Here is a 16,707-nt window from a genome sequence, read left to right as displayed (position 1 = left end):
TTTTTTATACCTATCCATGTTAAAAAATTTCAATCTTCTTGCTTCTTTTTTCTTAAAACAATATAGAAAATTTCTATTTTTAACAATAAAATTTTAATGCAATTTCATCTAATTATCAAATTGAAATAATTTTAGATGACCAACTATCTATTTAAAATTTAAAAAATATGAGAATTTAAGCGTTAATTGCTGATAAGAAATATAAATTACAAATTTTTGACAGCTCAATTAATAAAAATAAAGCAACAAGCACTTTAAAAATAAGAAATTTTAATATTAGTAATTTTAACAAAAATGTAGCTGAGAAGTATGAAAATATTAAGAATAAAATCAAAAATAAAGGTTTTTACAAAAATATTTATATTTATTTTATTAACATTGTTTTTGAAATTTCACGAAATTGTTTTAATCTTGTTTTTAGCTTTTATCAAGCTATTAGACAGAATATCAAAATTCAGATAAGATAAGAGCAGGTAAGAATTGTTTTGATTTCTTGAAATGAGGCGCTTCTTTTATAAAAACAATAGCTTTTGTATCTTATTTCTTCTAAATTTCAATTAAGAATACACTTTTATATATTTAATTTAGAATTAATAAAGTTTTTTAGAATTTTGAATTTCAGTTTTTGTTTGATATTAAAATTTTAATAATGGGACAAAGTTTGCAATATTTGTTCCTTAAAAAAAAGGTAACAAAAACATTTCAAAAATAAAAAAAGCAAAGTTTTATATTTTAATTTGACGTGTTAAATTTAAGAAAAATAATTTTTTATTGTTATACCTGTTTATAAACAACAATGGAAATTCTAGAACAATCAAATCAAAACCTCTCTTATCGACTTCCTATAAATTCAATACCTTTGAGCTATGAAATCATTATAAAATCAAATATTCACGAAAACGATTTTGAGTTTAGTGGAAAAGTAAACATTCATGTGAAAATCGTTGAAATTACTGATACGATTATATTACATTATAGAGAAATTGAAATCGAAAAAATTAACCTATATTTTATTGATAGAAAAGATTTACTTTCCTATGATTTAGCTTATAAGTTTATCAAGTCTCATGACTTTTTAATTATATCCTTACCAAGAGCTTTTAGTAAATCTGAAGAGTTTAATCTTGAAATAACATATTATGGTGAACTAAAAAATGAACCTCTTGGATTTTATGCAGCATGCTATATAGATGAAAGTGGAAAATCGGTTTATTATGCTGCAACAAAGTTTCAAATAGATTGTGCACGATATGTAATGCCCTGTTATGATGAGCCTGGTATTCGTGCTCCAATGCGTCTAACAATTATTCATGGAAGGAACTACCATGCAATTTCTAATATGGAAGTTGAAGAAAAAGAGGACTTTATTGATTTTTGCATTACAAAATTTCAGCAAACACCACCAATGCAAACTTACTTACTTGCATTTGTTATTTCAAATTTTCAATTCGTAAATGCTAAAGCATCAAGAATTCCTCAACGAATATTTGCAAAACCATCATCGATTTTGAATGATGAAGCACATTTTGCTGCAGATATTGTCGGCTTGATATTGAAAGCACAGGAAGAACATTTTGGAATAGAATATCCTCTAAAAAAATTGGATCATGTTGCTTTACCGCATTTTATATTTGGTGCAATGGAAAATTTTGGACTAATTATATATTTAGAGCGTGCACTTTTAATTGACGAATATTTATCGAAAGAAAATGAAGAAGGAAGAAAAATGACTATCATTAGAATTATAACGCATGAAGTTTTACATCAATTTTTTGGAAATATAGTTTCTCCTAAATGGTGGAATTATACATGGTTAAGTGAAGGTTTAGCAACATTATATGAAATTTACATTGCAAATATTATTTTTCCTGAGTATAACTTCATGAATCGCTTTATAACTGTAAATATGCCACTTTCATTTAACGAGGATATTATGGGATCATGGTCAATGAGTCATTACACAGAACAACCAAATGAATTACGAAATTATTTCAGTAAAATTGGATTTGAGAAATCTGGATGTATTTTGAGGATGTTTCAGGAGGCAATTACACCAACAACATTTGCAAAAGGATTGAATATTTATTTAAAAAATTCATTCATGAAAGCGGTAACTCCAAGTGATCTTCACAAAGGTCTTCAAAAAGCATATAATCTAGATTATCCATCAAAACCATTAAATATTGGAAAATTAATGTCTTCGTGGGAAAATCAAGCAGGATATCCTGTAGTAACCGTTAGAATTTACGGAACTTATTTGATCCTGAGTCAACGTCGTTATCCAAGCAGTAATGGTGAAATATATTCTATTCCACTAACATTTGCCACTAAATCAGATCCTGATTTTACTATAAAAATGCCAAAGATTTGGTTTAACACATCTTCGATGCCTGTTTCCTATTCGATTATTGAGTTTAATATGAATGATTGGATCATCTTCAACATTCAACAAGTTGGTTATTATCGCGTAGATTATGACACAAAACTATGGCGTGTAATAATTAATCAACTCATTGAAAATGCAAATTTAATTCACTCATTTAATCGAGCAGTGTTACAAGATGAGATTTATTTAGCATGGACGGATTTTAAACGTGTTACTGCCTTTGAATGCTTGGACATTTTAAGTTACTTTGATAAAGAAGATGAACCGATTGCATGGAGCAAAGCACAAGCTTTAATGACTAATTTTCATAATCGTCTTTTTGGAACTTGTATATTTAGAAAACTTTTAGAATTCTTCCAAAATATAACGAACCCACATATTAATGCACATGGATTTGAGGCAATTGAAGGTGAATCGTCTTCAATAAAATCACTGAGGATTTCAACAAAAGCTTGGAATTGTCGAGTTCTTGGTGTGAAGTGTTTAACTCACGAATTACTCAAATTAAAGAAGTATTTAAGCACTCGGAAGAAAATTCCAATTGATTTCTGTGCAGCTTTTCGCAATCTTGACGAAAAAACATTTGATTATTTAATTAATTTGGTTTCAATAAACCTACAATTTGAAAATCGAGAAAACTTTTTGAATACTTTTGGATGTTCATTGAATGAAAATAATCTGAGAAAGTTCCTTGAAATGTCCATAAATTACGATAACGTTTTAACCGAAATTGAGAGGAAAAATATTTTGAAAAATACTCCAGGGAAAAGCGTTCCTGCACTAAACATTACATTAGAATTTATTCGTGAAAATTACATCATTATATGTAGCAGGTAACTTATTAAAACTCTTTTAACTAGTGTATCGAGTAGAAACCCAATGCGGATATATTCACACCGTGGAAATTGAAGAAATTATTCTAATTTAATTTTCAGCAAAACGTTTTTGCCCCATATTAAAATTCTCAGCAAAACGTTTTTGCCCCATATAAAATTCTCTTTGAACTTAATAATTTATTTCAAAATATTAATTTCAATTTTAATTTCTTTATTTATTTATTTAGAATGACATCTTCATCAATAAACGAAATACTACTGGCAATCAGTGCATGTATAAATACACATCTACATATCAGTGAATTAGAAGCAATAATGTTAAAATTTATGAGAGATAAAGTTATAAATGAAGAAAATCTTTTGTGTATTCGAAAACAATATTTAGGAAATATCAAATGGCAAAGTGATAACTATAATGCAGTTGAAAGTTGGGTCCTAAGAAATATCAAGTTAAACAAAAAAGAAATGAAAAAATATAATACATGTAGAGAGATCCATAACATGAACAATCACATAGTTGAAACAAAAAAACGCAAATTTTTCGAAACTTAGTAAAACAAATTTTTCAAATTTATGTCGTTTAAAAAAGCTCTTTTGAGCTTTAATAGTTTGAAATCTCACAATCGGTTAAGCTATGACAATTATATATACATATTTAATTTTATTAGATACATATTTCTTTTGAAAACTCACTTACCCTGTTAAAAAAGTCCCTTGATAAAACTTTGAAGCAACCAGGAATTGTATGTTTAAATTGATGATAAAGGAAGGGTATATGACCGAATGACAAATGCTTATATGAATCATTGCCATATTTGAAAAATATTTCATATGTTTTTGTACATCTTTGAAAATTAAAATTATCTTTCCAAAATAAAATTATTTCTTCATCATTTATTTTTAAAATACGAAGTCTTCGTATCCTGTTTGAGTTTTTGATATTTTGACTGCATATACGAATATTTGCTACAAATGGTTCTTTTAATTGTTGATTCACAATAAACTTACCATTGACAACTTTTGATGGTTCATCAAAAGGAAATGGTCCTTGTGAATTCCTCATTGCATAAAGAGCTTTCATATCTGGATATTTTGGTCTATTTAGTTTTTCAAAAATAATTGATGGATTGGTTCTTTCATTGTCAATTGCTTCAACAAATACCATCAAATCATTTCGTTTCGGTAAGTTATTGATCACAAATTCGTAAGTAGTCGGATTATTATTGTAAAATTTATTATTAATATGACTTGTAAGAAGAATACTTGAAAAGAATTGTTCTGTATTATTGTTTACACTGACTACGTATGAAATATTGTTGAAACTTCGAACGTTTGACGCATATTTGCTTAAACTTGACATTAACCCAAGAGCTGTAAAAACGGGTTTTCGAATAAATTGTAAATGCTTTGGCTCTGTATTATTGATTTGAAAACGAGCCAATAAAGTTCTTTGATTGAAAATATAAGGATAATAGTTGATAAAACTGTTATCATGACTTATGGAATCTAGATTAGACATATGACCATCATACATAGATTTCCAATGTTGAAATATGATTTCAGCAAGAAAAGCAGCATATCGCGTATCAGTTTGAAAATCTCTCGGTTCTGACCATTTTTTAATAGGATCCGCTTCAGTATTTGAAAATTTAAATTTTAGTAATTTCGGATATTTAGTACGAAATTCTTCTAATAAATATAATGTGGAATCAATAATTTCATTAGCACTATTTCCATTGCCTTTACGATGAAAAGTGAGAATATCCACAGGACATGATGATATATTATGATTGCAATTTTCTAGCAAGCTCCAACAAAATTTGTGTCTATTACTGTCCCTAAATAGACCAGCAGGTCCTCGAAGTTTTAACTTTCTCTCCGACAAGTGCTCATTGTTTATCCTATTAAATCCCGCTTTTAATCCATAAATGTAATCATTATACTCTATTAATTAAAATAATTTTTTTAAATAAAGTTAATTTCCAAAAAAATACATAGTAAGCCCACCTGATAGAGTAAAATTAAACTTATTATATTCTGATAAATCGGGTTCATTCCAAGTTTCAAATTTCCACTTCAATACATTCGTATATCCAAATTTTCCTATAATTAATAATATACAATAATTTCGACAAATTGTATGAATTCTTACTTACCTACATAATGGGATATAATTTTGTATGAATATTCTTCCCAAAAATTTCTATTGTAAATTTTAAATTTGTGCGATGTCATAAATTCAATTGTTGGAACCAGATTCCAATCGTTTATTAATTTCAGTAAAAATTTATCAAGTCTAGTAAAGTCATATATTGGTTTTTTGTCATCATACCTTTTGAGAAATAATAACATATTATAATAAATAAAAATGTTACATTTTAAATAATTTACTTAACCGTCAGAAGATCTAAAAGCCAGTGAATCCGAATATTTTTCAATCCATTGTTTGGTAATGATCCGATGATTTCTAAATTAGTTTTCAAATCAATTGATTCAAAAAAATTTAAGTCATTGTATAAAGGAGAAAAGCCTGTATTAGTCCAAAACCTCCTGAGTCTTCGAACATTTGATATTGATTCTTTGAAATCAATTACTATTTGATCATTCGCAAGACTATTTGAAATGAATTGCAAACACAAAAGTGTCAAGACAGAATATTGGATATACGTCATATCTGTAATGAAAAATAATAATTAGTTATCATGTCATTAATAGGTGAGACTCATTATTAACTCAAAGTTTTATAAAAAAAGAGAAGTGAAAAGAAAAATATTTTCTATTGGTGACTATTAAATAGTATACCGGCAGTGTTAGTGAGCGAAAAAAAAAACAACAGTGAGTGTAATATGCGAATAAAACTTTTAAGAGAGCAATCGTCTCACAAAAGGTAACGAACATCTGAGAATAAAAAAATTGGCTCATTTTGATTTGTTTCTACAAAGTTTGAATTAATTTTCATAATGATTGATAAATGCACTTTCTTTCTATGACATCAGAAATAAATATATAAGCAGTGACCAGACATATAAACAAAATAACTATCAGTTTTTCCTTAACTAAGTTTGTATTCACAGTGAGAAAATGAGCCAAAAGAAAAAAAATCTATTTCACATTTTCAGTTTTCTCTATGAGTTCATTGAAAGCGGTCAAAAAAAAAAGAAAGGAAAAATATCAGGAACGATTAAAAGAAAATATCTAATAAAAAAGAAGAAAAAAAAAATCATTAGACTATAAGTTTTATTTTTGAATTACGAAACAGTAATATTTAAAAAGCATAAGCTTTTATATCATAGACAATCTATTTAGTGATTTAAAAATAATATATTTGGTTCATTGTTTATTGAACTCAAATAATCCCAACAAATTAAACTGTGAACAAGGACAAAGATATAAATAAAAAAAAATGTTTCATATACCGTATCATCGTGAAAATATTTTGTTTCGCGAGGCGTACAGTGATGCTTCAGTACTTCAAAAACATGTAATATCTCTATAAAATTTGAACTATGAACAATTATGACTGAGCGGCTTTAGAATGTGTCTATAGAGATTATGAGTGCTGTATATAAATTCATATTTTACATATTAATGCTCCATTGTATCTTTAAATCACAATCTATTATTTGTCACTTTTCATTAAATGCTATCAGAAATTAATTTTTTGCGCCACACGACTCAATTGTGACTAATTGTTTTGTCTCCGGCAACAAACAGCACATGTTATATACGATTGTATATGTTGTGTGTGGTTGATCATTAAAGTGTTTTTTCATCAAGTTCCAGTATCCAAATCGTCAATAACAATTGAGTGTTGTGGGGAAACAACAGAATAAAAAAAATTAAACTGTTTATCCCCCCAGTTGTATTTTAGAACTCAACGCGAGAAGTTATAAAGCAATTTCGCACGTTTGCTTATAAATAAACTTTACCAATTGAAGATCGCAACCTTTAAAAATTGATTTTAGTTAAGAAAAAGTGTAAATGCAAATTCATTCAGTAATCACGTGAAAGTCACAATATCACTAAAAAGACTTGTTGGCAACAACGTCTGTGATCTATTTTTCTGACTTCATACGCTAAAGAAGAAGAGAGGAAAAACAGAAATTTATTCTTTTTTTGCTATTTTTAAAATCGTACAAAGTTTTTTATGTTTTGTATTTTTTAAATTGTGCGTTCTGTACAATTGTTTCCGATTTATGTGACATATCTAACAATGTGTCATAAATGTCCTTCGTAATTTAAATTGTAATTTTTTTCTTCTATTTTTAAAATGTTGATTTATTAAACTTGTTTGCCTTAAAGCGCACTTCTACGTTTACTTAAGTTTCTCAGGATTTCCTTTACGAAAAAATCTAGAAAAAGCTGTTTCAATTGACCTTAGCAGCTTTCTTGATACTCATTAAGTATATAGCATTTAGTGTTTGAGTAATTTTTTTTACAAAACTTTCAATCTATGCACTGTAAGCAACAAACATTAATTGATTGAAATTAACCTTGTGTTACCTATAAATAAACTTCTATTAATTTTAAAAGAATAAAAAAATTACAAAAATAAATTACTTAGTAGAACACATTAGAATTTGAAATAACATCAACTGTCCATTTTTATTAAAAATTATTTCAAGTTCAAACGATGATTATTCCTTCATATATGACATCAATATTAGATGTTTACTCATTACCTATTCGTTTGTTAAAAAGATAATGTCAGAGTGTAGATCAGTGGTGGTCAACCGGTGTGTTATGATTCGATGGTGTGCCTTTACGATACTTTTAGACGGCTTTTTTAAACTCTTGGATTTATTTAGAAAGTTTAAAATCGCTAAAATTTCAAATCTAGAAACGTATTTTTGAGATATTTGATTTAGTGTGTCGCGAAAAATTTTCTAGGATAAAGGTGTGTCATTTAAAGATGAAAAAATCTTCAGCAAAAAACAAACAAGAAATCAACAACTATTTATTATATTTGTAGAAATGATTAGTTTATCACATGTGTTTTTAAACACAAAGAATTTTAAAAATTAAAGATTTTTAATTGTCAGAAGAATTTACGAAAAATGATAGTTTTACGATTTTTAGGAGACGTGCGTCATAAAGCTCAATGCTCTCTAAAACAGCAACGTTTTACTTGTATTTTTTGTTCTCTATTCACAAAAGTATTCAAATGAAATAATTACACATTCAATGTCTCAGTCTAAAATTTTATTCTAAACCTATACTTGATGTAATAATAGACTAATTGACGGTAATTCAATAATGTAATCAATAAAAATTTCAACATTTAATTTATTTAGATTTCCCACTTATCGGACCACATGAATAATTCACACGAAATGTGCAGTTCGGCTGATAATGTGTCGGGTTTTGTATCACCTAACGGATCACTGATGAATGTAAATTCTGACTTATCAATGCGAAACAAGAACAAAAGAGACCGTCTAGTTAATTTCAAAAAGTCGCACATTAGCCATTCAACTGGTGACTTGAATCTTAATCGAATCAATTTGTCACTTTTCGGAGATGTGCAGCTAAATGACTCGCAATTTTTTGAGGTCATGTATGTTGGTAAAATACGAGTATCACACAAAAAGTTGCCGAAAACATTTATCGACGATGCAATACCAAAATTTATAGCACACGATAAAATGAAAATGAAGGTGAGTAAACGACATGCAAATAATTAAATTAAGCTAGCAAGTATTAATTAAATTTTCGATTTAGAACCTAGAAATAAGTGAAAAATCAATACAAGACTTTGAGCACCAGAGTTTTTCAGACACCTCTGTGATACAAAATGAAATAAAGACCATTTTAACAAAAGATAAGGATGATCAAAGTGGAAGCGACACATCCAGTGTTCATAGCATTGAGTTAAAAAATAAAGATTTTGATGAGACAAAATCTAGAAATGAGCCAGAAATCGAGAAACCAAAACAAATTTTTTTTCAAAGATCTCAGTCAATGAAAGCTGAAGATTTTCCGAAAAGATATAGATCTGCATCCATCGGCTCTATAGAGCAAAATAGAACAATGGTGTATTTGCTTGGAAGAACGGATTTAAGATTAATCAGCCCCGACAGAAAACAAGTTTTGCTTCACAAAAAATTCGAAGATGTCGTAAATGTAGTTCAAGGAACAGAGAATATTGAGCATTTTGGTATTATATGTAATGAGCTTAAGGATAACAAACAAGAATACATTGGTTATGTTTTCAAATGTCAATCTGGTAGTATTGCACATGATATTGTTAACTCTATGATAAAGTCTCTAGAAGTGCTAGAGCAGGATAAGCAGGAAAAATTAAACGAAGAAGAAGGAAAATCACAAGTATTACTAACATGCGAACATTGCCCAATGATTTGGTTCAATAAATTGTGCTCAACAATTGAAGGTCTAAGTGAAAAGAAAGTTTACAATGTCATCATTAAGCATATAGAAGAACTAAGTACAGAAGACTATGAAATACTAATGGAAAAATTTTTTGCATCTGATAAAGTTAATGAATACTCTATACACGAAAGAAATAAATTTTTAATAGCATTAATAGAGGCACATTGTCAATTACGTCAGCAAAGGCATGTACACGATACAATCGAAAATCGATCAGAATTCTTAAATCATTATTTGGGTGGAAGCACAATTCTAATGAAAGCTAAACGTTCACTAACAAGCTCATTTGATCAATTTTTAAAACGAAGAGGAAGTAAAGATTTTCCAGATAATAATAACAATCAAATTTCTCATGAGGATGATTTAAAAAAGTTCAAAACTGGAAGATCTGCATCATTATCACCAAATGCTTCTCAAACATTTACATTTAAGAACGGTACTGATGAAAAGAAGCAAGTTAACACATCAAAAATGGAAATGTTTCTTAAAGTCGGAAATACAACGAAAGAAAAAAATTCACAAAACGGCTCTTGGAGACACAATATTCTTAAGAATGTGACAGTTTCAGGAACAGACAATCATATTTCTAAAAATCACGTAGATGAATCAATTAATCTCCTTCCAAAAAAGACGAAAGAAAGTGAGTAAACAAACAAAGCTTAATAAAATTTAAATTTGAATCTTTCTTGTCATTTTAGAATATGTAACGAAGAAAAAAAGAAGTAATCAGGAATTGCGTGAGCTTTGGAAATTTGCCGGAAAGCAAATCATTATGTTAATTCGAATGGAAAAGGAAAATATTAGGCTTCTAGAGCAACAAAATGAACATGAAATTCGTCGACTGAAATTAAACTACGATGAAATAATAATTTGCGATCAGAGACTTGTAGAAGTCTGGGAAAAATTCATTTATCAAGCAGCTAAAAATGAGATTGATAATAGACTTTTCCTTCAGACGATAAAAAGTGGTGTACCTCGCATTGTTCGTGGAGAGGTTTGGAAAATGCTAGCCATGCAGTATAATAAGTCTCATCAAGTGCCTGATCATTCTGAATTTTCGAACTTTAATGTGCCTTACAATGAAATATTAAAAAATTTGACGGAACAGCAACATGCTATTTTCATGGATATTGGAAGAACTTTTCCTAATCATGAATATTATAAAGCGCCATTTGGCATGGGACAACTTTCACTCTTTAATATACTAAAAGCATACTCCATTCTCGACCCTGAACTGGGTTACTGTCAAGGTCTTGCGTTTATATGCGGTGTGTTGCTTCTTCATGTGAGTTAATATTTCTTTTGCACAATATTATTTCACTACTATTATGTTTGTAATTTTAGCTTTCTGAAGATGATGCTTTTGATTTACTAAAACATTTGATGTTTGATAGGCAGTTGCGATTGAATTATCTTCCAGATATGAAACACTTTCAACTACAACTGTATCAAATGTCTCGCTTAATTAAAGACAATTTGCCAGATATTCACGAATTATTTGAAACAAATGATGTTGCAACAACACTTTTTGCATCAAGTTGGATGTTAACACTATTTTCATCTTCCTTTGAATTAGGATTTGTGACAAGAGTTTATGATTTATTGTTATACGCATCATATGAAGTCGTTTTTCGTGTCATTATAGCTCTTCTTGAGGTTCATAAAGATGAATTGTTGAAACTCGATAATTTTGAGGATATCATGGACTATTTGAAGAATGTTATTCCAAAAGTAAATGAAGCACAGCTGTTACATATTTTAAAAAGAGTTTACGAATTGAATATTGCTAGGCAACTATTAGATTATAAAATAGAGTACAATGTTTTAAAAGATGAAATTCAAAATACTACAAAGCACGTAGAGAGTCTAAAAATGGCACGTGAAGACATTAAAAATCTTCAAAAACAAGTACAAATGGCAGAATCAAATGTAGAAAGACTTGAAGGAATACGTCATTCACAGCAACAAGAAATTCAATCCATGCAATCACAAGTTCACAGTTTAGAGGTAACAATTGAAACTTTAGGTGATTATTTAACATCTCTAACAACCAGCCGCACTGATATTGATGTACCAGCTGATATTCGAAGATTACTGCAACTATTTGAATATCAACAAAATAAGTTTCAGCAGCAGCAAGCAAAGCGTCGACCAGTATTTTTAGACAGAAAGATTGGAAAATCTGTTTCAGTAAATAATAATTTAGGAATGAGTTTAAAAGTCTTAATCGAACAAAATGAAAATGATAATCAAACACCACCATGTGCTGTGACACCTACACCTGACTGTTCACAAAGTTATTTTTCAAGTCCTTCAATATCAAAAAATAAATCGTCTGACAGCTTAACTGAATCATTGCAACATAATGCAACAAAACAATACATGAAATTATCATATCGAGAATCTCCAGAAAAACCCAAACTTGTTGAGCAAGCTGCCATAAGAGAGAGCGTTCGTGAAGATAATGAAGAAGAATGTCTAGTTTCAGAGCAAGAACACCCATTGACGTGTGATGATGTCAGCTTTCAATTTAATACAATGCAATTAAAGTCAATTAAGACCATAAATGCATTCAAAAAACAGACTTGAAGAAATATTAATATTTTGTAATATGATTCTAATATTTAGAGTATTTAAACGTTAACATTTTATTGTTATTTAGAAACTAGATAATAAATCAGTTAAAAATTAAAATTTTTGCTCACTTAATTAATTAATTTGCTAAATTATAAAATTGATAGATTCCGGTAATATCACAATTTGTAGAATTTGCAATGTTTTATTTTTGCTATTCTAAAAAATAAAAAAAAATCTACAAAACGTTAGCCCTTTGTTTCGCAACAATCTAGCTTCGTTTGAAACATTGAGTGCGTTTATAAAAATTTCATATAGAAATCATCACACAACTATGTAAGAGTGATGAGTAAAAATAATTAATTTGAACATATATTCTGGGTTAAAGAGCATAAAAAGTATTAATTTACAAATAGTATTCAATTTAGCGGTTGTGCATCGTGAGGTTGTTGAGCTCAGGCATTAAATTAAGTTTTAACAAAATAAATAATTTTTTAACTTGTTGCTTCATATCTGTCATAGAGTATAATAAGTGTAAGTATAATATCTAATATAAAAATTACTCAGACGTTTATTCTGTGACTGTTGTCATCGGAAAACTCATGATAAGAGATTTGTGACGCTGCGATTGCATTTATCGACAAAAAAAAATAATGAGATTTTTGAGTGGTATATACTGATTAAATACTTTGACGAATAAAAAAATTGTACACTAATTTCATCGTCATTAACTAATATCTATTGATGAATATTATTAAAATAATAAAAATATTCTGTGTCAAAGGTAAACAATGAGGCCCTTAAAGATAACTACTGTTGGTGACGGTGCTGTCGGAAAAACCTGTCTTTTAATTTCATACACACAAAACGAATTTCCAGAGGAATATGTACCAACTGTGTAAGTTGTGCATTAATATATTATCGATATGTAAACGTTGATAATTACTGATAATTAAAAATTTTTAGATTCGATAACCATGCATGCAATATAATTGTAGATAGCAAGGAATATTCCCTTACATTATGGTGAATATTAAATTTATTTGATAACACAATTACTGCAACTAAATTTATTTTTATTGTTAATTTTCAAATGATTTGATTGTGCAGGGATACTGGTGAGATGATACATTAAATTAATTCAAATACTGAATTTATTTCAAAATCTTTTTCTTTTCATATTTTGTTAATATTTTTAGCGGGACAAGAAGGTAATTAGTTATTTGCAATTCTAAAATTCCATATAAATATTAATTAATTTCTTTAAGATTATGAGAGGCTGCGCCCATTGAGTTATCCAAATGTGAGTCACGCATAATATTTTAATTAAACGGTTCATATGTTCTATTCGTGCTTCACACAAGTTTTATTTATAAATTAGATATAGATTTCCACTTAAATTATTTTTTATTTTACAGACTGACTGTTTTCTTCTTTGTTACTCAATCGATTCAAAAACATCCTATGAAAATGTTGTTTCCAAATGGAGTCCTGAAATTCGACACTTTTCACCACATGTGCCAATAGTATTAGTTGGTAAATTATTCTTAAAATTATATGTACATGAAATTACTCTAACACATGTTGTTCTTAAAAATTTTTAGGTACAAAATCTGATTTAAGAATTCATGGATCAGAAAAATTTGTAACAACTCCAGAAGGAAAGAAACTTAAGAATAAAATTGGTGCTTATGCTTTAGTAGAATGTTCAGCGAAGAAAAAGGCACATTTAACTGATGTCTTTGAAGAAGCCGTTCGTGCAGTAGAGAAAAAGTCTCCACATGCCAAACGGTCTTGTTGTATTTTATAAGTGTTAAGGTATAATACAAACAATTGTAACATTGTATTTATTGCCTGCAAAACTTCCAACTCTAAAAAAATTTACATACATAAAATGATTTATATTTCTTTAAATATTTTCATTCCTTTTTGGAATAATTTGATAAATGTTTTTATATAAGTATTGACAAAAACGTTTATAAGTGTAAGTGCCATTTAATTACCTTATAGTATCAACACATATTTTTGATAAAATCTATGCAAATAATCAAAATTAAACGGCCAATTTTTATCAAATCATCAATTATACAATCATTATTTACATTTTCCCTCCATATATTATTTATTCAAAATAAAGTAATAACTGGTAATATTCTTACACACACTTAGGTACATGAAAAAGAGTTTAATAAGAAGAAAATTTATTTTGAACGAATCGAAAAAATAGAAAATTGAACTTAAAAGTCAATAAACTTATATCAAAATATCTGCCATTTGAGCATTTTTGATTAAATGCATCACGGATTTAAATTTAATACAGCAACATAAATTCTAGTTTTTTATCAAAAATAAATTTTAAGATAAAGTATTTGTGACCAATGTTAAGTTATTTGTTTAATTAAAATGGGAAGTTGATGAAGTTTATAACTTTCACATGTTATATTGATGTGTTGCTTTTTATATCAGATTAATATATTTCATTTAGAAATTTTATTTAAAAAAGTTGAAAGTTTTGTTAATCACAAATTTTAAATTAATGTTTATGTTACAATGTTTTTAACTATTGTAATCAAACTTTTAAATCCGTTTAAAACGTAATCAAATTTTTAATAAAAAGAATAAAAGTTAAATAATCAGTATTATTGTTGTTTTATATTACATCGAACTCAATATTTGTTCAATATGATTATCACATTAGAAGATTGCACATTTTCAGAACGAGGTAATATTTTGTTTTGTAAATTGTATCACTTTCATTCACAACAATCATCCTGAATCAATGATTAAAAAAAAAACATGATCTAGTAATCATTTCAATCATGAAAAAATTAAGAAAAAGAGGAATAAATATTGTAAGCATGCTGTTAAATGATTAAATTTAAAAATTCTTTAACGGCTTCTAAAAATTCAAAAGATCAGCTGTTTTGTGTTAAGAAAGTAAAAAAAAATTCTTAAAAACTGAATTTTAAATTTTCAACTTATAAAATGATATTGGTGTAAATCAAATCTGCAAACACTTTCCGAGCATTCAGTGATAAAACTTTTATCGGATATTACTTTTTTTAAGACACGGTTCATTTTAATTACATAAAAAAGTTTATGTAGAATAATTTAACAAAAAAGAAGAACGAAAGAAAATTATAAATTGATATTAAACAAAAAATATTAGTTCAACAATGAAGTTTGGAAGTTGCTCATTGTTATTACTTTGATTCTCATTTCTATCATTCTGCTTTACTTGAATCATGTGATTTTTGTGTATTCTTTATTTATGTTATCAAATCATAATGCCATCAAAAATTTATTACGAAATTGTTGAAAATCGCAAGAGTCAATTTAATCCCTTCCAATCATTTGACCATCGTGAATTTATTTGTGGATGGGGAGCTGCAGGAATCAATATTTTTCTTACGTTTCCAGTATACAAAATGATCTTTCGTCAGGTACTATTGATAAACAAGAAAATATGAGGAACTTCCTGTTTATAAAGTTTTTTGCTCTGTCTATTTCTAGATGCTCCATGGAATAAAGATCAGATCAGCTTTTAATCAATTGCATAACGAAGGCATTGCATATTTATATCGTGGAATTGGTCCACCTTTATTGCAGAAAACGTTGTCCTTATCTGTTATGTTTGGAGTTTATGATGGAGTTAAGAAACCTGCAATAGATGTTTATAATATGAATCAATACAGTGCAAAATGTTTTGCTGGACTCGTTTCGGGAACTTTTGAAGCAGTTTTAATGCCATTTGAACGTATTCAAACGATACTAGCTGATTCATATTACCATGAAAAATATAAGAATACTTATCATGCATTTCGTATGATATATACTGAATTTGGATTGAAGGAGCTTTATCGTGGTTTGGTCCCAATACTCTTAAGGAATGGTCCTAGTAATGCAGTTTTCTTCATTCTTCGAGAAGAAGCACAAAAACTACCACAAAAAGTAAGTCAAGTCAGTGGCGTATCCAGGCGGGAGGGGTCTTTTGAGATCCCTCCTCTAATATTTCTGGCTATGCTGCTGACTTCAAGCTATGAAATATTACTTATGATCTAATTTTTAATCTCATCATAGGAAGGAGTACTCTATGCAAACATGCAGCAATTTGTATCTGGTGCTGTTATCGGTGCATTCACTAGTTCTATATTTTACCCATTAAATGTAGTCAAAGTTGTAATACAAAGTAAAATCGGAGGGAAATACGACAACGTGCTGGTAGTATTTAAAGAAATTTATAAAACTCGAGACAGATCGATTCGAAATGTTTACAAAGGCCTTAACATGAATTGTTTACGAGCTGCAATAAGCTGGGGAATTATGAATTCAGCTTATGAAAATTTAAGAAAAGTAATTTATTAAGCTAATGCAATAAATAAATAATGAGTTATGTACAATATTTTTTCTTCTTCTTCTTTTGATTAAATATCACATACATAGCTCCAAAAATCATAATTGTTGTACTTTAATAAAAACCACCACCAAATAGCAAAATTTTTTACCTTAATAAATTAAGAT

The 16,707-nt window shown here is 28.2% G+C and overlaps 4 protein-coding genes across 8 annotated transcripts; all 4 read left to right on the top strand.

The window, feature by feature from the left end:
• Nucleotides 1-708: 708 nt before the first annotated feature.
• Nucleotides 709-4,128, top strand: LOC139093406 (aminopeptidase N-like). 2 transcript variants are annotated; one of them, XM_070644126.1, is made up of 3 exons: nt 711-922; nt 1,394-3,219; nt 3,450-4,128. In XM_070644126.1, the coding sequence occupies exons 1-3, from the start codon at nt 797-799 to the stop codon at nt 3,772-3,774; spliced, it is 2,277 nt and encodes a 758-aa protein (XP_070500227.1). In that variant the 5' UTR covers nt 711-796; the 3' UTR covers nt 3,775-4,128. The 2 variants fall into 2 exon arrangements, with proteins under 2 accessions (XP_070500226.1, XP_070500227.1); XM_070644125.1 differs by having other exon boundaries at nt 709-3,219.
• Nucleotides 4,129-4,214: 86 nt separating this feature from the next.
• Nucleotides 4,215-12,306, top strand: plx (PTB_TBC1D1_like and TBC domain-containing protein plx). Of its 4 annotated transcripts, none has more exons than XM_070644122.1 (5): nt 4,215-4,404; nt 8,517-8,879; nt 8,944-10,252; nt 10,311-10,897; nt 10,957-12,306. In XM_070644122.1, the coding sequence occupies exons 1-5, from the start codon at nt 4,345-4,347 to the stop codon at nt 12,199-12,201; spliced, it is 3,564 nt and encodes a 1,187-aa protein (XP_070500223.1). In that variant the 5' UTR covers nt 4,215-4,344; the 3' UTR covers nt 12,202-12,306. The 4 variants fall into 4 exon arrangements, with proteins under 4 accessions (XP_070500223.1, XP_070500222.1, XP_070500224.1 ...); XM_070644121.1 differs by lacking the exon at nt 4,215-4,404 and adding an exon at nt 6,472-6,703; XM_070644123.1 differs by lacking the exon at nt 4,215-4,404 and adding an exon at nt 6,762-7,199.
• Nucleotides 12,307-12,496: 190 nt separating this feature from the next.
• LOC139093252 (ras-like GTP-binding protein RhoL) lies at nt 12,497-14,629 on the top strand. The gene is made up of 8 exons (XM_070643911.1): nt 12,497-12,720; nt 12,971-13,084; nt 13,153-13,212; nt 13,297-13,304; nt 13,386-13,397; nt 13,455-13,489; nt 13,605-13,722; nt 13,791-14,629. The coding sequence occupies exons 2-8, from the start codon at nt 12,978-12,980 to the stop codon at nt 13,994-13,996; spliced, it is 546 nt and encodes a 181-aa protein (XP_070500012.1). The 5' UTR covers nt 12,497-12,720; nt 12,971-12,977; the 3' UTR covers nt 13,997-14,629.
• A 638-nt stretch (nt 14,630-15,267) lies between these two features.
• On the top strand, nt 15,268-16,588 carry LOC139093411 (mitochondrial nicotinamide adenine dinucleotide transporter SLC25A51). The gene is made up of 3 exons (XM_070644132.1): nt 15,268-15,629; nt 15,700-16,137; nt 16,267-16,588. The coding sequence occupies exons 1-3, from the start codon at nt 15,474-15,476 to the stop codon at nt 16,549-16,551; spliced, it is 879 nt and encodes a 292-aa protein (XP_070500233.1). The 5' UTR covers nt 15,268-15,473; the 3' UTR covers nt 16,552-16,588.
• The last annotated feature ends 119 nt before the right edge of the window (nt 16,589-16,707 follow it).

The sequence above is a fragment of the Chironomus tepperi genome, unplaced genomic scaffold (genome assembly GCF_022539635.2).
Source record: "Chironomus tepperi strain 1889 unplaced genomic scaffold, CSIRO-AGI_Ctep_v1 contig_335, whole genome shotgun sequence".
NCBI lineage: Eukaryota > Metazoa > Arthropoda > Insecta > Diptera > Chironomidae > Chironomus > Chironomus tepperi.
The sequence above is the reverse complement of the archived record's forward strand: the minus strand, read 5'-3'. Positions and strand labels throughout refer to the sequence as shown.

Bases quoted from the DNA above. Each gene is read 5' to 3' on its own strand.
- LOC139093406 (XM_070644125.1), top strand. From the start codon at position 797: ATGGAAATTCTAGAACAATCAAATCAAAACCTCTCTTATCGACTTCCT. The intron at 3,220-3,449 runs GTAACTTATTAA...TTATTTATTTAG, and splicing joins TACATCATTATATGTAGCAG to AATGACATCTTCATCAATAA.
- plx (XM_070644121.1), top strand. From the start codon at position 6,626: ATGTTTCATATACCGTATCATCGTGAAAATATTTTGTTTCGCGAGGCG. The intron at 6,704-8,516 runs GTAATATCTCTA...TAATTTATTTAG, and splicing joins CTTCAGTACTTCAAAAACAT to ATTTCCCACTTATCGGACCA. The intron at 10,253-10,310 runs GTGAGTAAACAA...TTGTCATTTTAG, and splicing joins TCCAAAAAAGACGAAAGAAA to AATATGTAACGAAGAAAAAA.
- LOC139093252 (XM_070643911.1), top strand. From the start codon at position 12,978: ATGAGGCCCTTAAAGATAACTACTGTTGGTGACGGTGCTGTCGGAAAA. The intron at 13,085-13,152 runs GTAAGTTGTGCA...AAAAATTTTTAG, and splicing joins GAGGAATATGTACCAACTGT to ATTCGATAACCATGCATGCA. The intron at 13,723-13,790 runs GTAAATTATTCT...AAAAATTTTTAG, and splicing joins TGTGCCAATAGTATTAGTTG to GTACAAAATCTGATTTAAGA.
- LOC139093411 (XM_070644132.1), top strand. From the start codon at position 15,474: ATGCCATCAAAAATTTATTACGAAATTGTTGAAAATCGCAAGAGTCAA. The intron at 15,630-15,699 runs GTACTATTGATA...GTCTATTTCTAG, and splicing joins ACAAAATGATCTTTCGTCAG to ATGCTCCATGGAATAAAGAT. The intron at 16,138-16,266 runs GTAAGTCAAGTC...ATCTCATCATAG, and splicing joins CACAAAAACTACCACAAAAA to GAAGGAGTACTCTATGCAAA.